General features: G+C 42.0%; 2 protein-coding genes across 2 annotated transcripts; both read right to left on the minus strand.

Annotated features, from left to right (window-relative positions):
- Positions 1 to 6,760: 6,760 nt before the first annotated feature.
- Positions 6,761 to 8,767, minus strand: LOC114444550 (myosin-9-like). Its single transcript, XM_028419210.1, has one exon. It carries the CDS (start codon positions 8,765 to 8,767, stop codon positions 6,761 to 6,763), a length of 2,007 nt encoding a protein of 668 aa, XP_028275011.1.
- Positions 8,768 to 15,505: 6,738 nt separating this feature from the next.
- On the minus strand, positions 15,506 to 17,512 carry LOC114444557 (uncharacterized protein PFB0765w-like). The gene has a single exon (XM_028419220.1). The coding sequence runs from the start codon at positions 17,510 to 17,512 to the stop codon at positions 15,506 to 15,508; it is 2,007 nt and encodes a 668-aa protein (XP_028275021.1).
- Positions 17,513 to 22,421: the final 4,909 nt, after the last annotated feature.

Genomic DNA, 22,421 nt, shown 5'->3' on the forward strand with positions numbered 1-22,421 from the left:
TGTTGCAGACTAATATATAAATATATATATATATTTGTGTGTGTGTATATATACTGTCTGACAAATTGAGCAGTTACAAACAATCAAACAAACAATTATGACATCATAACGTCTTTATGACATCATAATGACATCATAACATCATGGTAATGAGATCAAAGACGTGTGATGTGTCCCATGAGTGTCACTAGGTTAAATTGCCTAGCAACAAGGTGACTCATGGGTATCATGTGACCTCGCACTGTAGTTGTGCCGCCATCATTAGGACCGGATTCCAACATGCTGCTGCGCTGTGGGCTGTGACAATTAAAATTACAAAGAAATGGTTTAACCTTATAATACCCCCAAAAACCCGGAGCATCGCCAGAAATAAATTGCTGACATCAGGAGGGATCACTGGACTCCAACGGAACACTCCAGATGTGCAGTGAGCACTTTATTTCAGTAGCAATAGCGACAACATTCCTGAGGCCAGGGGTCAGAGCGGGAAACATAGCTACTGTAAAGACCCTGTCCTCACTGAAAGCAGTGTAATATGCCCCAGTAAAGTTTGCCCAGCATTTGTGAAAAAACTGACAGGTGAGTGTACCAGACTAAGGGCAGAGGTCTATGAGCTTCGGGACAGGGTAAGCAAGTTATCTTTCCAGCAGGAGTCTTTCAAGAACAAGGATGAGATGGTGCAGGACATAACTGGGCTTCCATCCTATGCCAAGATGAGGGTCGTCTTCACGTTCCTGTCTGGAACTCTCTGGAATTCCTAAAGGAGGGACCTGGGCTGTCTCCTTTTCACTGCTTTTTAACGACTTTAATAAAAAAGAGACTGGACTTACCACTGCATTTCTTGACATATATATTTAATGTGTCAAAGCCTACTTTTTTCCCATTGCAATACAAGAAGTCATCTGTTATCCACACATGTATTGAGGGCACATCCATTTTTTTCCAAAACAAAGCAATCATCCTCCTCGCTTGCAGGAGTCTGAAATCGGCTCCTAGTTTCCTACTACTACTTCTGAGTTTTCTGAGCTGTCTGTGCTGTCTCCCTCTGCAACAGAAGGGAGGGGACTGAGGGGGCTGTTTCCATGGTAACCTCCACAGGTGCTCTAACTGACTTGGAGGCTTCTCTGATTACATCATCTAAGACGGCCGCTCCCATTAACAATGAATTGGGCTCATTCAAACCAATGTAACTACATTGGTGAGAGAAAAAAAAGAGTTTAAAATTTCGACAAAACATAAACTGCCACAGCTCCTAAACTAAACAAAATTGAAACACAAATGTATTTAGGAAAATGTAGGTCTACTTATGCTGACGCAAAAGCTGTGGGACTAGTTACGCGGCGAAATTTTGTCCGGAAGAAGGAGAATAACTAGAAAATTTCACAAGAAATTTTGAGTGGGCCAATGCACGCTCGCCCACACTCTGCTGCTGGTCCATCCATCCCACTTGCCAAAACCTCATAGCCTCAGCACCGCCATCATTGCCACATCTCCATGACTCCACTGATGACATTTCATCCTTTTACAGTGTTTCTGATTGGTTTTATATAAGGTTTAATAGGCCCTAAGGTTCTCCATTCATTCTGAATGGAGGAATCCTAAAGATGTGGATGCAACTTTGGCTGCTGTTTTATGAAGTTTGGTAAAAGACATGAACATGAGGACTCAGTATGATAAAGTTCAACTCCTTATGACCAGAGAAAATTCTGTGTAGAGGCATGCCAGACTAATAGGCTTCCAAAGTTGGCTGGGTTTTGTCAGGGATCTCACCAGTTTCCCATTATTTCCTATGAGGAGTGTTGTGTCAGCTTAACTGGCTTGCCTGTAAATATGTTAGGTGGTACAGACATGGGGACTCAATATGTCAGAGGTCTAATGTTTATCTACATTTTACATTTTGAATGAAGGTTCTGTGATTTGATGCCTGTGGGAAGGGTCGAGTTTTTCTGAATTTTTCAGAAACCATTTGTCCAATCGCTACCAAACCTCAGAGGGCAGTAGTCCTGACCGAGCCGGTCGATTTGATGTATAATTTGTGGGGGTGGCTAGCGCTAGTTAGCTGTGTAATGAATTAGAGGCTTTTATTTTGAAAATCAGTGTGTGTCTGTGTAAGTGTGTGTGTGTGTGCGGGGGTGGGTTGGGGACACTCCCTAATGCATGTTAAAACATATTTAATTGTTTTTTTTTTGAAAATCTCAATGTCAGCCATATCCTGTTATTGTGCATGGTCTTTTATTTTGAAAATCCATGTTTGTGTGTCTGTGTGTTGGCAGGTGTGTATAGTGTGTGTCTGCATATTTCTGGGTGGCTTGTATGTAGTTTGCCAGGCCTAGTAAGCTCTGTAATGATTTGGAGGCTTTTATTTTGAAAATCTGTGTGTGTGTGTCTGCATGTGTGAGTGTAGTTATGTATGTTCCTGTATGGTTGTGTATATATGTGTGTGTGTCTGCCTCTGTATGGATCAATACAGTGAAGTTACATTGGTTTGAATGAGCCCAATGCATTGTTAATGGGAGCGGCCATCTTTGACGATGTAATCAGAGAAGTCAGTTAGAGAACCTGTGAAGGTTACCATGGAAACGCCCCCCCCCCCCCCATTCTGTTGCAGAGGTGTCCCTTCGCTTGAGGGTCACCTGACCAAAAACCGTGGGTACCATGCAAAGAGAGGTGCACCAGCTTGACCAGGACAAAAATCCCTACGTTTTGATAGCATATTTATGTATGTGGAGCACCCACTGTGGCCACAAATTGAAGTCGTTTACCTTTTTTTCTGTTATGGAAAAAGGAGGGAAAGAGAGAAAGGAGAGTGCGTGACATCATCACACACTGGAGAGAGAGAAAAAGACCAATGCATCCTCCGGAGGACGCAGCCTACGATGTCTCAGGAGACCGCCTCCTCAACCGTACTCAAAAAACTGATTCAAGCCCCTCTTAGAGGTGAAACATTATTATTTTGTTTGTCTTATGAAAATATTATTAATTCCAACAATACCCAAATATGTTTAGCAGATGTAACATAAATATATTTGCTTTGACTCCCGTGGCCCTCTCAAACCCAATGAGAACGAGTTCAATTACCAAAGCAAGAGTATGCGCAGGAGATCAGCCTCTGTCCTACCTGTCATCCGCCTCTGCTTGAAACTGCTGTTGCTAAGTTTATTATATTTATGTGAAATAATGTGCATGCCTTAAGATAAATGGACATTGAGTTTAAGAAGAAATGTCAGTCATTGTTCACGTTGGAGTAGACAGGCTACAAGCAGCTAAGATTAGTTAGCATTCGTTGTAAACGTCTATGGTCGTGTCATATAGCTGTCAGAGGTAAGTGGTAAACGCGGTTAGTACTTGTAGTTTTCTACAGGCACGCTGAAACCATCCTTAACACAATGAGAGCGCAGCTCGTCATCAGCTAACGCAATCCAAAAGTGCTTTGCTTTAATTTTGTAGCGTAGCTGGCAGGCTAACATTAGCACAGAGCTAATGCTCTGTGTTATTGTATTGTAAATTGTGAGCACAGTCGTGGTTACCTGGCCTAACGACTTGATAATGTTCAGGGAAGAGGGCGTACAGCATGACAATAGATCAGTGTAGCTGACTGTAGCAGACCTCTGGTCTGTGTGAGTTTAATTCTGTGAATGTGTGGATGACTGCAATAACACATCCTGTCTCCTGGTGTCTAATGTGCGCGAGCCACTGTAACGCCGTGATCAATACTGGGATTCATTTTTATCGCCACCTTTTGGATAGACACTCTCCTCTGTGCGCCGTGCTTCTCCTTCAGGGAGCTGTTTGCCAGCTGCTCATCTAAACTGTCCATTGTCGCTGTACTTCCTCCTTCTGTCTGTGTGTTCTGCACCTGAAGAAGCTCTACGAGGGCGGGCCCCAGATGACGGCATCCTCTTCGGTGCTGCCCGTAGGCGGGCCCCAGACGATGTCGCTCCTCCCGTCTCGGCCAGAGGGCGGGCTCCTGACATCGCCACCTGCCCAAGAGACCTCCATTGTCCCCCGCAGAGGACTTCCTGCCATGTTACCTGCCTGGATACTGGGGGAGCATCCAGCCTGGACCCTGGAGGGTCCTCTGCTCTGGTTTCCTGTTTGGACCCTGGAGGGTCCAATGCCATGCCATGCCTTGTTCCTCGCCTAGTTCCTCGCCTACCATGCCATGTACTTCTGGGGTGCTCCAGGTAGTAGCCTTGTTCATGCTATGTTTTTTGTTCCTGCCTTTTTACGCCATGTGCCTGTTTGCCTTAATCTAGTTTTGCCACGCAAAGTGTGATTTTTAGTTAGTTATTTTGTACTTTTCCTTTTGACCACGCTGAGTGAGATTTTTGGTTTCTGTATTGTTTTGCCCTCCTGACTTTGAATAAAGGAGCTTTTGTTAACCTTAACCGCGCCGTGCCTCCGCATTTGCGTCCTCCTCCTGACAAACCCTGACACATTATATTGTATAAACATACTTGTTTTGAGTTGGGGAAACCCATATTGGATGGAAAAGTCTCCCACAATTTAATTGAGTTCATCCAATGAGTTATTTTTTTGAGTAAGCACTTCCTGATTGTGATGCAACGTCATAACTTTTGCCCCCCAAGCCCGGGAAAAACAAAAGCAGCGACACAATTGTATCTCTGTAAATATTGTACATAACAGAAAAAATAAATCATTTACTGTTGTCACTGAGAAGTAAATGGGTATAAATAGGTAATGAAACACATGTAATGTAATGTGACAAGGTTTGAAGATTTTAAGAACACAAAGACAATAATAATTTAATAAGTAACCATTTAAACAACACAGAACTTTAAACATCCAAAAAGATCACAGCCTGTCCACCATCCTCTCCAATGAGCTGAAGTCTGTCCCTTCTTCCTCTGCACTCTCTCTCTCTCTCCTTCTGCAGCCTCATGTCCTCCGTTATAAATTGTCAGATTTCATCAGTTTCCCTCTCCTCCTTGCTCCCTACAACATTATTTATGTGATCAGGCATAATGATTGTTTGACATAATAACGATAATATTGCTCCTCAAGTGAACTAAGCTTTGTACTATACTATACAGTCAGTAAACTTTACTTTGACTATTTAATCACAACGTTTACAGTATTAACAGCGCAGAAATACAGCTGGGCTCACAGCACGTCGTATATAACATTATCTGTTCAACTGCATTCAGCTTTGAGAGCTTATTGTAAGAGGAGTGAACTGTAGACGTACAGGACAAACTAACCTGATATGAGCTACACGAATCTCAGCACAGTTACAATAAGCTAAGATAAGTTAACATCCAAGCTTGTGACATTTGAAAGTGACGCTTTTAATGTTACGTGAGCTCCTCGTATCAACAGGCTAGCTTACGGTAGCTACGAGTTAGCATTATTAACGTCATGTTGTAAAAAGAAATCATTTTTGTAAATGCTGCTATCACTACTAACATTTCCTTGAACTCCTATCTTTAAGCAAAAAGCTGTTACTTACATGTAAATGTGGCTGCTGCCGGTGCTGCTGCTGCTCGCCTCGTTTGTTGAAAAAAATAAGCCCGCAAAGCATCTTGGGTTATGTGAGGCCACGAAGGATGGTAGCGTTGTAATATTACATTCAGAATAATCCTGTAGTTATGTGGACTGAAGTGATACAGCAAAGGAGATCGGTGCTGAATCATTGCAGTCCGTCCTTCTTCTCTGCTTGATAGGCTGATAAAGAGTGAACTGTAGTGGCTGAGCAAGTTATGGGGCGGAGATCATTAGAATATTAGAAAATGCTGTACGGCGTTGAGTGGCAGTTTGGAAAACGCCGTACGACGTTAAACTGTAAAAGACGTGAAAACGGTGTTTTCTGCAGTGTATAACGTAAAAAACAGTGTTTTAAGTACTGGTGAAATGTGATATGAATGGCTTGCGATACCTCTCTTCTGTTGCAGAGGGAGACAGCACAGAAAACTCGGAGGTAGCTAGAAAAAGCCTGCCAAACAAATGCTTGTAACTAGACAACGAAAAGTCCCAGATAAAAAATTCTTTCACCGTGAGCGTCATTTTCAAATTCATAAGTTTTAATCAACATATGTATCCGTATGAGCAGGTTAGAAATGCCTTGTCCATCAGGATTTTCATCTGAAATCTTTGCCAAGTTTAACATGGGAGCACATGGGAGGAGGGAGTGGCGCTCCCTTCACTTGAGGGTCAGCTGACCAAAAATCGTGGGTCACATGGCAAAGACAGGTGTACCAGCTTGACCAGGACAAAAATTCCTACGTTTTGATATATAATTTATGTATTTGGAGCACCCACTGTGGCCAAAAATGGAAGTACTTTGCCTTTTTTTTCTGTTTTTGAAAAAGTCTGAAAATCTACAGTGCGTGACATCTTCACACACTGGTGAGACAAAAAAAGGCGTTTCGACAAAACTGCCATAGCTCCTAAACTTAACAAAATTGAAACACACATGTATTTAGGAAAATGAAGGTCTACTGCTGCTGACCCGTGGGAATTAGACCCACACTTAGAACCCACACATTGCTATATGTGGGTTCTAAGGAATCAAAGGGCCATTTTTCAGAAAATATTTTTTTTTCTAAAATATGATTCTTTGGGTTTGCTGCAAGTGTTTCTGCAGCTGCCTACTAATTGTCAGCAGGCTCATCAGGGCGAGTGGCTGGACGGTGGGGTGTAGGGAAAACTTTGGTGGTGGGAGTATGAGGTACAGGGTCGATGAGGGAGGGAACCAGTTGCTGCTTCCTTGTCGGTAAAGCTGAAGCCAAATACTGTATGCTTACTTGAAGAAAGGGAAGTGGGTTGTCTTCTCCTCCTCTTCTTTTACCTCGGAGGAGTTAAGCACTACTTGGTTCTGTGGTGCATACTTCTCCTTGTAGTTAAAGAAGTCCCTCTTGGTCTGATCTAGTTGCTGTTTGCAGTTGCTAAGCTCCAGTTTAAACATTCTCGCCTCATCTGACAGGTTATGTTTTTCCTCTTTCAGCATCCGGCGAGTGCCCTCACTTGCATAAAGTTGTCCCTTCAGTGACATGATCTTATTGTTGAGTTCACTGCCAGTCTGCCATCTTTTATTGAGCTCCTGTTTTACACCAGACAGCTCCTGCTTCAGTTTGTCGAGGAGTTCATCTTTTTCTTTCATACTCGCCATCCGTTCCTGTAACATTTGTTTAGCTTGTTCCAGCTCCTGACGCCAAAAGACATCATTGCTTTGACTGGTGTCTTTGTCTGAACTCTGCATCTCTAGGTTATGTTCCAACAGGTCCATATGTTTTTTCTGATCTATTTGCTGCTTAAGGAGAGACTCGATGTGGAGCATTTGATCTTTGATCTTCTGCTCTTTTTCAGCCACATCTTTCTGGCTAGCCTTCTTCCGCTGCTTGAATCTCTCTATGACTCTGCTCAACTTTTCCTTCTCATCATCTGCTTTGGCAAGGGCTTGCTCTGCTGCCTCCTTGCCACTCAGATAAGAAGCGGCCAACTGTTTCTCCTCTGAAAGCTTTTGCTCATTCTGCTGCAAGCACTGCTTCACTCTCTGCAGTTCATGCACTGTGTTTTCATGTGCTTTCTTGTTTTGCTCCAGTTGAGAACTTAAGCGTTTGTTGGCACTGTCTAAGAGTCTGAGCTGTTTATTCAGTTTATCTTTAGCCACATTAGCTTTGTTGTGTTCTGACTGAAGAGTTTTGAGTTCTGACTGAAGAGTTTTGAGTTCTGACTGAAGAATTACCAGGTTAGCTTTGACGCCGTCTTTAGCTTTGTCGACCTTTTCAGTCTTCACTATCTGCTGGCTAAGCTCGCTTTCTAGTTTGGTAACAAGAAACTTTAAGTCTCTTATCAATGTGTCTTTGTCTTGAGCTCCTTTTTCCTTTAGCGTTTCTTTTGATTTGAGTGCGTCATACTGTTTAACTATTTTGGCATTTTGTGTTTCCAGCTCTTCAATGACAAGACTCAGTCTTCTGGTTTCTTGGCACTTCTCATCTAACGTCTTCTTTGTAGTGTGCAGATCTTCCTGGAGGCTTTTATTTTGGTGGACCTTGAGTGTGGAAGAGCTCTTCAGTTTATTAAGCTCTGATTTATTCTTTTTCAGCTCCTTTTGCACAGACTTTATTTCTTCATCCTTCTTTCTAATAGTGCATTCCAGTTTTCTGACTATAAGATCATGTTTCTCGTGTCTTTTCAATGCACACTCTAACCTGTTGTTCTGAATTTTCAGAGAAGTGATCTTGAGCCCTTGTACGTCGTTTTCTTCTTTTGCACATTCTAATACTCTGTCTCTACAGATAATCTTCTCCTCTGCTTCTGACAGTTGCATCCGCAGTTCATTTTGACGGGTTTGAGCCTCATCCTTGAATACTTGGAAATCATTTATTTCACATTTCAATTCTTCATTTTCAGCTTCCATCATGTATATTGTGTTTTGCAGCCCTTCTATCTTCATCGCCTTTTCTTTTTCAATGCTGTATCGCTGCTTAACAACTGACAGTTCTGCCAAGTGACTTTCAAGATATTTCCTCAAGGTCTCATTCTCTTTCTCCTTTTTAAGTAATGCAGACTTGATCTCCACCAGATCTTTCTGTAGCCCTTCAATAGTTGCATCCCTTTCCTGGACATCCTGAAGAAGTTTGTTATTTTGTGCTTGTGTTTTCTTTAGACCTCTTAGCTTTTTCTGGAATTCCTTTTTGTCTTCTTCGATTTGACACGTGAGCCGTCTCTCCGAGTTCATTGACTTCGTCAGCTCCTTTTTCAGCTCTTCAATTGACGGTTTTGAGTCCTTAGCTGGGCGAGACATTGTTGCAGACTAATATATAAATATATATATATATTTGTGTGTGTGTATATATACTGTCTGACAAATTGAGCAGTTACAAACAATCAAACAAACAATTATGACATCATAACGTCTTTATGACATCATAATGACATCATAACATCATGGTAATGAGATCAAAGACGTGTGATGTGTCCCATGAGTGTCACTAGGTTAAATTGCCTAGCAACAAGGTGACTCATGGGTATCATGTGACCTCGCACTGTAGTTGTGCCGCCATCATTAGGACCGGATTCCAACATGCTGCTGCGCTGTGGGCTGTGACAATTAAAATTACAAAGAAATGGTTTAACCTTATAATACCCCCAAAAACCCGGAGCATCGCCAGAAATAAATTGCTGACATCAGGAGGGATCACTGGACTCCAACGGAACACTCCAGATGTGCAGTGAGCACTTTATTTCAGTAGCAATAGCGACAACATTCCTGAGGCCAGGGGTCAGAGCGGGAAACATAGCTACTGTAAAGACCCTGTCCTCACTGAAAGCAGTGTAATATGCCCCAGTAAGGTTTGCCCAGCATTTGTGAAAAAACTGACAGGTGAATGTGCCAGACTAAGGGCAGAGGTCTATGAGCTTCGGGACAGGGTAAGCAAGTTATCTTTCCAGCAGGAGTCTTTCAAGAACAAGGATGAGATGGTGCAGGACATAACTGGGCTTCCATCCTATGCCAAGATGAGGGTCGTCTTCACGTTCCTGTCTGGAACTCTCTGGAATTCCTAAAGGAGGGACCTGGGCTGTCTCCTTTTCACTGCTTTTTAACGACTTTAATAAAAAAGAGACTGGACTTACCACTGCATTTCTTGACATATATATTTAATGTGTCAAAGCCTACTTTTTTCCCATTGCAATACAAGAAGTCATCTGTTATCCACACATGTATTGAGGGCACATCCATTTTTTTCCAAAACAAAGCAATCATCCTCCTCGCTTGCAGGAGTCTGAAATCGGCTCCTAGTTTCCTACTACTACTTCTGAGTTTTCTGAGCTGTCTGTGCTGTCTCCCTCTGCAACAGAAGGGAGGGGACTGAGGGGGCTGTTTCCATGGTAACCTCCACAGGTGCTCTAACTGACTTGGAGGCTTCTCTGATTACATCATCTAAGACGGCCGCTCCCATTAACAATGAATTGGGCTCATTCAAACCAATGTAACTACATTGGTGAGAGAAAAAAAAGAGTTTAAAATTTCGACAAAACATAAACTGCCACAGCTCCTAAACTAAACAAAATTGAAACACAAATGTATTTAGGAAAATGTAGGTCTACTTATGCTGACGCAAAAGCTGTGGGACTAGTTACGCGGCGAAATTTTGTCCGGAAGAAGGAGAATAACTAGAAAATTTCACAAGAAATTTTGAGTGGGCCAATGCACGCTCGCCCACACTCTGCTGCTGGTCCATCCATCCCACTTGCCAAAACCTCATAGCCTGAGCACCGCCATCATTGCCACATCTCCATGACTCCACTGATGACATTTCATCCTTTTACAGTGTTTCTGATTGGTTTTATATAAGGTTTAATAGGCCCTAAGGTTCTCCATTCATTCTGAATGGAGGAATCCTAAAGATGTGGATGCAACTTTGGCTGCTGTTTTATGAAGTTTGGTAAAAGACATGAACATGAGGACTCAGTATGATAAAGTTCAACTCCTTATGACCAGAGAAAATTCTGTGTAGAGGCATGCCAGACTAATAGGCTTCCAAAGTTGGCTGGGTTTTGTCAGGGATCTCACCAGTTTCCCATTATTTCCTATGAGGAGTGTTGTGTCAGCTTAACTGGCTTGCCTGTAAATATGTTAGGTGGTACAGACATGGGGACTCAATATGTCAGAGGTCTAATGTTTATCTACATTTTACATTTTGAATGAAGGTTCTGTGATTTGATGCCTGTGGGAAGGGTCGAGTTTTTCTGAATTTTTCAGAAACCATTTGTCCAATCGCTACCAAACCTCAGAGGGCAGTAGTCCTGACCGAGCCGGTCGATTTGATGTATAATTTGTGGGGGTGGCTAGCGCTAGTTAGCTGTGTAATGAATTAGAGGCTTTTATTTTGAAAATCAGTGTGTGTCTGTGTAAGTGTGTGTGTGTGCGGGGGTGGGTTGGGGACACTCCCTAATGCATGTTAAAACATATTTAATTTTTTTTTTTTAAATCTCAATGCCAGCCATATCCTGTTATTGTGCATGGTCTTTTATTTTGAAAATCCATGTTTGTGTGTCTGTGTGTTGGCAGGTGTGTATAGTGTGTGTCTGCATATTTCTGGGTGGCTTGTATGTAGTTTGCCAGGCCTAGTAAGCTCTGTAATGATTTGGAGGCTTTTATTTTGAAAATCTGTGTGTGTGTGTGCATGTGTGAGTGTAGTTATGTATGTTCCTGTATGGTTGTGTATATATGTGTGTGTGTCTGCCTCTGTATGGATCAATACAGTGAAGTTACATTGGTTTGAATGAGCCCAATGCATTGTTAATGGGAGCGGCCATCTTTGACGATGTAATCAGAGAAGCCAGTTAGAGAACCTGTGAAGGTTACCATGGAAACGCCCCCCCCCCCCCCCCCCATTCTGTTGCAGAGGTGTCCCTTCGCTTGAGGGTCACCTGACCAAAAACCGTGGGTACCATGCAAAGAGAGGTGCACCAGCTTGACCAGGACAAAAATCCCTACGTTTTGATAGCATATTTATGTATGTGGAGCACCCACTGTGGCCACAAATTGAAGTCGTTTACCTTTTTTTCTGTTATGGAAAAAGGAGGGAAAGAGAGAAAGGAGAGTGCGTGACATCATCACACACTGGAGAGAGAGAAAAAGACCAATGCATCCTCCGGAGGACGCAGCCTACGATGTCTCAGGAGACCGCCTCCTCAACCGTACTCAAAAAACTGATTCAAGCCCCTCTTAGAGGTGAAACATTATTATTTTGTTTGTCTTATGAAAATATTATTAATTCCAACAATACCCAAATATGTTTAGCAGATGTAACATAAATATATTTGCTTTGACTCCCGTGGCCCTCTCAACCCCATTGAGAACGAGTTCAATTACCAAAGCAAGAGTATGCGCAGGAGATCAGCCTCTGTCCTACCTGTCATCCGCCTCTGCTTGAAACTACTGTTGCTAAGTTTATTATATTTATGTGAAATAATGTGCATGCCTTAAGATAAATGGACATTGAGTTTAAGAAGAAATGTCAGTCATTGTTCACGTTGGAGTAGACAGGCTACAAGCAGCTAAGATTAGTTAGCATTCGTTGTAAACGTCTATGGTCGTGTCATATAGCTGTCAGAGGTAAGTGGTAAACGCGGTTAGTACTTGTAGTTTTCTACAGGCACGCTGAAACCATCCTTAACACAATGAGAGCGCAGCTCGTCATCAGCTAACGCAATCCAAAAGTGCTTTGCTTTAATTTTGTAGCGTAGCTGGCAGGCTAACATTAGCACAGAGCTAATGCTCTGTGTTATTGTATTGTAAATTGTGAGCACAGTCGTGGTTACCTGGCCTAACGACTTGATAATGTTCAGGGAAGAGGGCGTACAGCATGACAATAGATCAGTGTAGCTGACTGTAGCAGACCTCTGGTCTGTGTGAGTTTAATTCTGTGAATGTGTGGATGACTGCAATAACACATCCTGTCTCCTGGTGTCTAATGTGCGCGAGCCACTGTAACGCCGTGATCAATACTGGGATTCATTTTTATCGCCACCTTTTGGATAGACACTCTCCTCTGTGCGCCGTGCTTCTCCTTCAGGGAGCTGTTTGCCAGCTGCTCATCTAAACTGTCCATTGTCGCTGTACTTCCTCCTTCTGTCTGTGTGTTCTGCACCTGAAGAAGCTCTACGAGGGCGGGCCCCAGATGACGGCAACCTCTTCGGTGCTGCCCGTAGGCGGGCCCCAGACGATGTCGCTCCTCCCGTCTCGGCCAGAGGGCGGGCTCCTGACATCGCCACCTGCCCAAGAGACCTCCATTGTCCCCCGCAGAGGACTTCCTGCCATGTTACCTGCCTGGATACTGGGGGAGCATCCAGCCTGGACCCTGGAGGGTCCTCTGCTCTGGTTTCCTGTTTGGACCCTGGAGGGTCCAATGCCATGCCATGCCTTGTTCCTCGCCTAGTTCCTCGCCTACCATGCCATGTACTTCTGGGGTGCTCCAGGTAGTAGCCTTGTTCATGCTATGTTTTTTGTTCCTGCCTTTTTACGCCATGTGCCTGTTTGCCTTAATCTAGTTTTGCCACGCAAAGTGTGATTTTTAGTTAGTTATTTTGTACTTTTCCTTTTGACCACGCTGAGTGAGATTTTTGGTTTCTGTATTGTTTTGCCCTCCTGACTTTGAATAAAGGAGCTTTTGTTAACCTTAACTGCGCCGTGCCTCCGCATTTGCGTCCTCCTCCTGACAAACCCTGACACATTATATTGTATAAACATACTTGTTTTGAGTTGGGGAAACCCATATTGGGTTCATCCCCAACCCAATTTAATTGAGTTCATCCAATGAGTTATTTTTTCGAGTAAGCACTTCCTGATTGTGATGCAACGTCATAACTTTTGCCCCCCAAGCCCGGGAAAAACAAAAGCAGCGACACAATTGTATCTCTGTAAATATTGTACATAACAGAAAAAATAAATCATTTACTGTTGTCACTGAGAAGTAAATGGGTATAAATAGGTAATGAAACACATGTAATGTAATGTGACAAGGTTTGAAGATTTTAAGAACACAAAGACAATAATAATTTAATAAGTAACCATTTAAACAACACAGAACTTTAAACATCCAAAAAGATCACAGCCTGTCCACCATCCTCTCCAATGAGCTGAAGTCTGTCCCTTCTTCCTCTGCACTCTCTCTCTCTCTCCTTCTGCAGCCTCATGTCCTCCGTTATAAATTGTCAGATTTCATCAGTTTCCCTCTCCTCCTTGCTCCCTACAACATTATTTATGTGATCAGGCATAATGATTGTTTGACATAATAACGATAATATTGCTCCTCAAGTGAACTAAGCTTTGTACTATACTATACAGTCAGTAAACTTTACTTTGACTATTTAATCACAACGTTTACAGTATTAACAGCGCAGAAATACAGCTGGGCTCACAGCACGTCGTATATAACATTATCTGTTCAACTGCATTCAGCTTTGAGAGCTTATTGTAAGAGGAGTGAACTGTAGACGTACAGGACAAACTAACCTGATATGAGCTACACGAATCTCAGCACAGTTACAATAAGCTAAGATAAGTTAACATCCAAGCTTGTGACATTTGAAAGTGACGCTTTTAATGTTACGTGAGCTCCTCGTATCAACAGGCTAGCTTACGGTAGCTACGAGTTAGCATTATTAACGTCATGTTGTAAAAAGAAATCATTTTTGTAAATGCTGCTATCACTACTAACATTTCCTTGAACTCCTATCTTTAAGCAAAAAGCTGTTACTTACATGTAAATGTGGCTGCTGCCGGTGCTGCTGCTGCTCGCCTCGTTTGTTGAAAAAAATAAGCCCGCAAAGCATCTTGGGTTATGTGAGGCCACGAAGGATGGTAGCGTTGTAATATTACATTCAGAATAATCCTGTAGTTATGTGGACTGAAGTGATACAGCAAAGGAGATCGGTGCTGAATCATTGCAGTCCGTCCTTCTTCTCTGCTTGATAGGCTGATAAAGAGTGAACTGTAGTGGCTGAGCAAGTTATGGGGCGGAGATCATTAGAATATTAGAAAATGCTGTACGGCGTTGAGTGGCAGTTTGGAAAACGCCGTACGACGTTAAACTGTAAAAGACGTGAAAACGGTGTTTTCTGCAGTGTATAATAAGTACTGGTGAAATGTGATATGAATGGCTTGCGATACCTCTCTTCTGTTGCAGAGGGAGACAGCACAGAAAACTCAGAGGTAGCTAGAAAAAGCCTGCCAAACAAATGCTTGTAACTAGACAACGAAAAGTCCCAGATAAAAAATTCTTTCACCGTGAGCGTCATTTTCAAATTCATAAGTTTTAATCAACATATGTATCCGTATGAGCAGGTTAGAAATGCCTTGTCCATCAGGATTTTCATCTGAAATCTTTGCCAAGTTTAACATGGGAGCACATGGGAGGAGGGAGTGGCGCTCCCTTCACTTGAGGGTCAGCTGACCAAAAATCGTGGGTCACATGGCAAAGACAGGTGTACCAGCTTGACCAGGACAAAAATTCCTACGTTTTGATATATAATTTATGTATTTGGAGCACCCACTGTGGCCAAAAATGGAAGTACTTTGCCTTTTTTTTCTGTTTTTGAAAAAGTCTGAAAATCTACAGTGCGTGACATCTTCACACACTGGTGAGACAAAAAAAGGCGTTTCGACAAAACTGCCATAGCTCCTAAACTTAACAAAATTGAAACACACATGTATTTAGGAAAATGAAGGTCTACTGCTGCTGACCCGTGGGAATTAGACCCACACTTAGAACCCACACATTGCTATATGTGGGTTCTAAGGAATCAAAGGGCCATTTTTCAGAAAATATTTTTTTTTCTAAAATATGATTCTTTGGGTTTGCTGCAAGTGTTTCTGCAGCTGCCTACTAATTGTCAGCAGGCTCATCAGGGCGAGTGGCTGGACGGTGGGGTGTAGGGAAAACTTTGGTGGTGGGAGTATGAGGTACAGGGTCGATGAGGGAGGGAACCAGTTGCTGCTTCCTTGTCGGTAAAGCTGAAGCCAAATACTGTATGCTTACTTGAAGAAAGGGAAGTGGGTTGTCTTCTCCTCCTCTTCTTTTACCTCGGAGGAGTTAAGCACTACTTGGTTCTGTGGTGCATACTTCTCCTTGTAGTTAAAGAAGTCCCTCTTGGTCTGATCTAGTTGCCGTTTGCAGTTGCTAAGCTCCAGTTTAAACATTCTCGCCTCATCTGACAGGTTATGTTTTTCCTCTTTCAGCATCCGGCGAGTGCCCTCACTTGCATAAAGTTGTCCCTTCAGTGACATGATCTTATTGTTGAGTTCACTGCCAGTCTGCCATCTTTTATTGAGCTCCTGTTTTACACCAGACAGCTCCTGCTTCAGTTTGTCGAGGAGTTCATCTTTTTCTTTCATACTCGCCATCCGTTCCTGTAACATTTGTTTAGCTTGTTCCAGCTCCTGACGCCAAAAGACATCATTGCTTTGACTGGTGTCTTTGTCTGAACTCTGCATCTCTAGGTTATGTTCCAACAGGTCCATATGTTTTTTCTGATCTATTTGCTGCTTAAGGAGAGACTCGATGTGGAGCATTTGATCTTTGATCTTCTGCTCTTTTTCAGCCACATCTTTCTGGCTAGCCTTCTTCCGCTGCTTGAATCTCTCTATGACTCTGCTCAACTTTTCCTTCTCATCATCTGCTTTGGCAAGGGCTTGCTCTGCTGCCTCCTTGCCACTCAGATAAGAAGCGGCCAACTGTTTCTCCTCTGAAAGCTTTTGCTCATTCTGCTGCAAGCACTGCTTCACTCTCTGCAGTTCATGCACTGTGTTTTCATGTGCTTTCTTGTTTTGCTCCAGTTGAGAACTTAAGCGTTTGTTGGCACTGTCTAAGAGTCTGAGCTGTTTATTCAGTTTATCTTTAGCCACATTAGCTTTGTTGTGTTCTGACTGAAGAGTTTTGAGTTCTGACTGAAGAGTTTTGAGTTCTGACTGAAGAATTACCAGGTTAGCTTTGACGCCGTCTTTAGCTTTGTCGACCTTTTCAGTCTTCACTATCTGCTGGCTAAGCTCGCTTTCTAGTTTGGTAACAAGAAACTTTAAGTCTCTTATCAATGTGTCTTTGTCTTGAGCTCCTTTTTCCTTTAGCGTTTCTTTTGATTTGAGTGCGTCATACTGTTTAACTATTTTGGCATTTTGTGTTTCCAGCTCTTCAATGACAAGACTCAGTCTTCTGGTTTCTTGGCACTTCTCATCTAACGTCTTCCTTGTAGTGTGCAGATCTTCCTGGAGGCTTTTATTTTGGTGGACCTTGAATGTGGAAGAGCTCTTCAGTTTATTAAACTCTGATTTATTCTTTTTCAGCTCCTTTTGCACAGACTTTATTTCTTCATCCTTCTTTCTAATAGTGCATTCCAGTTTTCTGACTATAAGATCATGTTTCTCGTGTCTTTTCAATGCATGCTCTAACCTGTTGTTCTGAATTTTCAGAGAAGTGATCTTGAGCCCTTGTACGTCGTTTTCTTCTTTTGCACATTCTAATACTCTGTCTCTACAGATAATCTTCTCCTCTGCTTCTGACAGTTGCATCCGCAGTTCATTTTGACGGGTTTGAGCCTCATCCTTGAATACTTGGAAATCATTTATTTCACATTTCAATTCTTCATTTTCAGCTTCCATCATGTATATTGTGTTTTGCAGCCCTTCTATCTTCATCGCCTTTTCTTTTTCAATGCTGTATCGCTGCTTAACAACTGACAGTTCTGCCAAGTGACTTTCAAGATATTTCCTCAAGGTCTCATTCTCTTTCTCCTTTTTAAGTAATGCAGACTTGATCTCCACCAGATCTTTCTGTAGCCCTTCAATAGTTGCATCCCTTTCCTGGACATCCTGAAGAAGTTTGTTATTTTGTGCTTGTGTTTTCTTTAGACCTCTTAGCTTTTTCTGGAATTCCTTTTTGTCTTCTTCGATTTGACACGTGAGCCGTCTCTCCGAGTTCATTGACTTCGTCAGCTCCTTTTTCAGCTCTTCAATTGACGGTTTTGAGTCCTTAGCTGGGCGAGACATTGTTGCAGACTAATATATAAATATATATATATATTTGTGTGTGTGTATATATACTGTCTTTAGACAAATTGAGCAGTCAAACAAACAATTATGACATCATAACGTCTTTATGACATCATAATGACATCATAACATCATGGTAATGAGATCAAAGACGTGTGATGTGTCCCATGAGTGTCACTAGGTTAAATTGCCTAGCAACAAGGTGACTCATGGGTATCATGTGACCTCGCACTGTAGTTGTGCCGCCATCATTAGGGCCGGATTCCAACATGCTGCTGCGCTGTGGGCTGTGACAATTAAAATCACAAAGAAATGGTTTAACCTTATAATACCCCCAAAAACCCGGAGCATCGCCAGAAATAAATTGCTGACATCAGGAGGGATCACTGGACTCCAACGGAACACTCCAGATGTGCAGTGAGCACTTTATTTCAGTAGCAATAGCGACAACATTCCTGAGGCCAGGGGTCAGAGCGGGAAACATAGCTACTGTAAAGACCCTGTCCTCACTGAAAGCAGTGTAATATGCCCCAGTAAAGTTTGCCCAGCATTTGTGAAAAAACTGACAGGTGAGTGTACCAGACTAAGGGCAGAGGTCTATGAGCTTCGGGACAGGGTAAGCAAGTTATCTTTCCAGCAGGAGTCTTTCAAGAACAAGGATGAGATGGTGCAGGACATAACTGGGCTTCCATCCTATGCCAAGATGAGGGTCGTCTTCACGTTCCTGTCTGGATTCCTAAAGGAGGGGCTGTCTCTTTTTCACTGCTTTTTAACGACTTTAATGAAAATGAGACTGGACTTACCACTGCATTTCTTGACATATATATTTAATGTGTCAAAGCCTACTGCAAGCCAAATTTTAATAACACTTTAAATGTCATGTTGTCATATGTAGTCAAGTATTTGATATTAATAACTCTACAGGGAGCCATATCATTTGTGTCTACTGGTTGAGGTGGGCAAACAAGTGATAAGCACATCACACAGAACAGTGGCTTTCTAGAAAATCTGTCACCTGGTGATGCGGTGCGAGCAGATGGAGGATTTACCCATAGAGATACTGTGGGCTTGTACAGTGCTCATCTCAAAATACCTGCCTTCATTTAAGGGAAACAAAAACTACACCCAAGTGAACTTGAGACAACGAGGGGGCTAGCAGCTGTTCGGATCCATGTGGAACATGTCAGGTCTTGTGAGGAACAAGAGAGAGGGGGTTGTAGTCTGCCAGACTACAACCCCCTCTCTCTTGTTCAGGAGAGCTTAAATCACTTGACAAGATGGTCAGAGTTTGCTGTGCTTTGTGCAATATGTGCCCATCTGTGGTGCCCTCAGAATAGAGACAAACTAACATTGTGTTTGCAGTTTAATTCATGACAATATAAACTGTTTTCTTATACAAGTCTGTAGCTTATTTTTTAATTAAACAAAACAGGTGGCAATAAAATATAGTGCATTTCTTTTCCTCATTCACAATCATTCATAATGATCTCATGACTCCATTTGCTTTATAGACCACATGGTTATTTAAATTCGGTAGATTTTAAAAATAAAAACTACTTTAAGGTAGGCATTGTGGAAGAAAACAGCGTCGCACTGGATCCGCTGGATTAAAAATTCCTCCACTGGTCTCTATTTGTATTTACTTAGCACCTTTCATCTCTATATTACAGCCATGCAACATTTTGTGCTCAGTCATACTGTTTACTGTACTTATTGGATTTTTTTATTGGCACTTACTTTTGTATTTAATGTAACTTGATACCTCTGGTAAAAAGAATTTCCTTCAGAATTAATAAAGTTTTATTAATTCTGAAGGAAATTCTTTTTACCAGAGGTATCAAGTTACATTACATATTTATAGCACCTTTCACAGATAGGATCACAAAAAGCTTTTGCTTTTTTTATTAAAATGAAATAAAAACAACGCAATAAAAAAAGCCCCCAAAAACACGCCTTAAAACCCAGGGAGACTGATCCTTTCAGGCAGTGGCTCCCAGACTCTGAAATGGCACCTATAAAAGTGTTTTCAGCTGCCGTTTAAAAGAACCAACAGAGTCAACCACACGGATAAAGAGGGGCAGGCGTTCCAGAGTCTGGGAGCCACTGCCTGAAAGGATCAGTCTCCCTGGGTTTTAAGGCGGGTTTTTGGAACCTCAAGAAGGTATTGGCATGAGGATCGAAGAGCGCGTCCAGGGGAGTAACACACCAGCATGTCTGTGATGTACTGGGTGGCTTGCCCATTTAAAGCTCTGAAAGTTAGGGTTAAAATTTTAAAATCAATTCTGAATTTAATGGGGAGCCAGAAGATAAAATCGGGGTAATGTGTGACCGTCTGTTTGATCCTGTTAAAAGCCTTGCAGCAGCATTCTGAACCAATTGCAGGCGCTGAGTCCAGAATTGTTAAAACAAGTGAAAAGTGAATTGCAGTAATCTAAACAAGACGAGATAAAAGCATGGATAATCATCTCTAGATCTGCCTTTGACAACATCGGCCTTAATTTTGAGATATTTCAAAGTTAAATGAAACAGTTCTTTACAAATTGTTTTGAGTGGCAAGGGACAAAGATTTATCGAGCATAACTCCAAGATTCCTTAGACTTGGTTGAACTGACATGCCCAGAGAACCAAGGTGGGGAGTGTTGACAGGGATCTTCTCATCTTTTTCATCATTCTACATCAGTAGTAGAAGTAGGGTTTGGTTGGATCAGACAGGAAGAGTGACAGCATCATATTCAGTGAGGCAGCCAAAGCAAACAGGCCTGCCTCCTTGATCAAAAGGATTCGCTATCCAAGCTCTTCTCAGTTTTCTTCTGAGGCAACAAGGTCCATAGAATAAAGGACAATTAAATATGGTGAAGGTTGTTGTAGTTACTTGACATGAAGTAACCTGTTTGGCCATTCATCCATGTTCAGTTTATCAATATATTGTGTATACTTTCAGGTTTAAGCATCAGGGTTTATCATAAGATAAGATAACAAAAGATAAAACTTTATTAATTCTGAAGGAAATTCTTTTTACCAGAGGTATCAAGTTACATTAAATACAAAAGTAAGTGCCAATAAAAAATCCAATAAGTGCAGTAAACAGTATGACTGAGCACAAAATGTTGCATGGCTGTAATATAGAGATGAAAGGTGCTAAGTAAATACAAATAGAGACCAGTGGAGGAATTTTTAATCCAGCGGATCCAGTGCGACGCTGTTTTCTTCCACAATGCCTACCTTAAAGTAGTTTTTATTTTTAAAATCTACAGAATTTAATTAACCATGTGGTCTATAAAGCAAATGGAGTTATGAGATCATTATGAATGATTGTGAATGAGGAAAAGAAATGCACTATATTTTATTGCCACCTGTTTTGTTTAATTAAAAAATAAGCTACAGACTTGTATAAGAAAACAGTTTATATTGTCATGAATTAAACTGCAAACACAATGTTAGTTTGTCTCTATTCTGAGGGCACCACAGATGGGCACATATTGCACAAAGCACAGCAAACTCTGACCATCTTGTCAAGTGATTTAAGCTCTCCTGAACAAGAGAGAGGGGGTTGTAGTCTGCCAGACTACAACCCCCTCTCTCTTGTTCCTCACAAGACCTGACATGTTCCACATGGATCCGAACAGCTGCTAGCCCCCTCGTTGTCTCAAGTTCACTTGGGTGTAGTTTTTGTTTCCCTTAAATGAAGGCAGGTATTTTGAGATGAGCACTGTACAAGCCCACAGTATCTCCAAGGGTAAATCCTCCATCTGCTCGCACCGCATCACCAGGTGACAGATTTTCTAGAAAGCCACTGTTCTGTGTGATGTGCTTATCACTTGTTTGCCCACCTCAACCAGTAGACACAAATGATATGGCTCCCTGTAGAGTTATTAATATCAAATACTTGACTACATATGACAACATGACATTTAAAGTGTTATTAAAATTTGGCTTGCAGTAGGCTTTGACACATTAAATATATATGTCAAGAAATGCAGTGGTAAGTCCAGTCTCATTTTCATTAAAGTCGTTAAAAAGCAGTGAAAAAGAGACAGCCCCTCCTTTAGGAATCCAGACAGGAACGTGAAGACGACCCTCATCTTGGCATAGGATGGAAGCCCAGTTATGTCCTGCACCATCTCATCCTTGTTCTTGAAAGACTCCTGCTGGAAAGATAACTTGCTTACCCTGTCCCGAAGCTCATAGACCTCTGCCCTTAGTCTGGTACACTCACCTGTCAGTTTTTCACAAATGCTGGGCAAACTTTACTGGGGCATATTACACTGCTTTCAGTGAGGACAGGGTCTTTACAGTAGCTATGTTTCCCGCTCTGACCCCTGGCCTCAGGAATGTTGTCGCTATTGCTACTGAAATAAAGTGCTCACTGCACATCTGGAGTGTTCCGTTGGAGTCCAGTGATCCCTCCTGATGTCAGCAATCTATTTCTGGCGATGCTCTGGGTTTTTGGGGGTATTATAAGGTTAAACCATTTCTTTGTGATTTTAATTGTCACAGCCCACAGCGCAGCAGCATGTTGGAATCCGGTCCTAATGATGGCGGCGCAACTACAGTGTGAGGTCACACGATACCCATGAGTCACTTTGTTGCTTGGCAATTTAACCTAGTGACACTCATGGGACACATCACACGTCTTTGATCTCATTACCATGATGTTATGATGTCATTATGATGTCATAAAAATGTTATGATGTCATAATTGTTTGTTTGACTGCTCAATTTGTCTAAAGACAGTATATATACACACACACAAATATATATATATATATATATTTATATATTAGTCTGCAACAATGTCTCGCCCAGCTAAGGACTCAAAACCGTCAATTGAAGAGCTGAAAAAGGAACTGACGAACTCAATGAACTTGGAGAGACGGCTCACGTGTCAAATCGAAGAAGACAAAAA

Source organism: Parambassis ranga, chromosome 2 (genome assembly GCF_900634625.1).
Source record: "Parambassis ranga chromosome 2, fParRan2.1, whole genome shotgun sequence".
Taxonomy (NCBI): domain Eukaryota; kingdom Metazoa; phylum Chordata; class Actinopteri; family Ambassidae; genus Parambassis; species Parambassis ranga.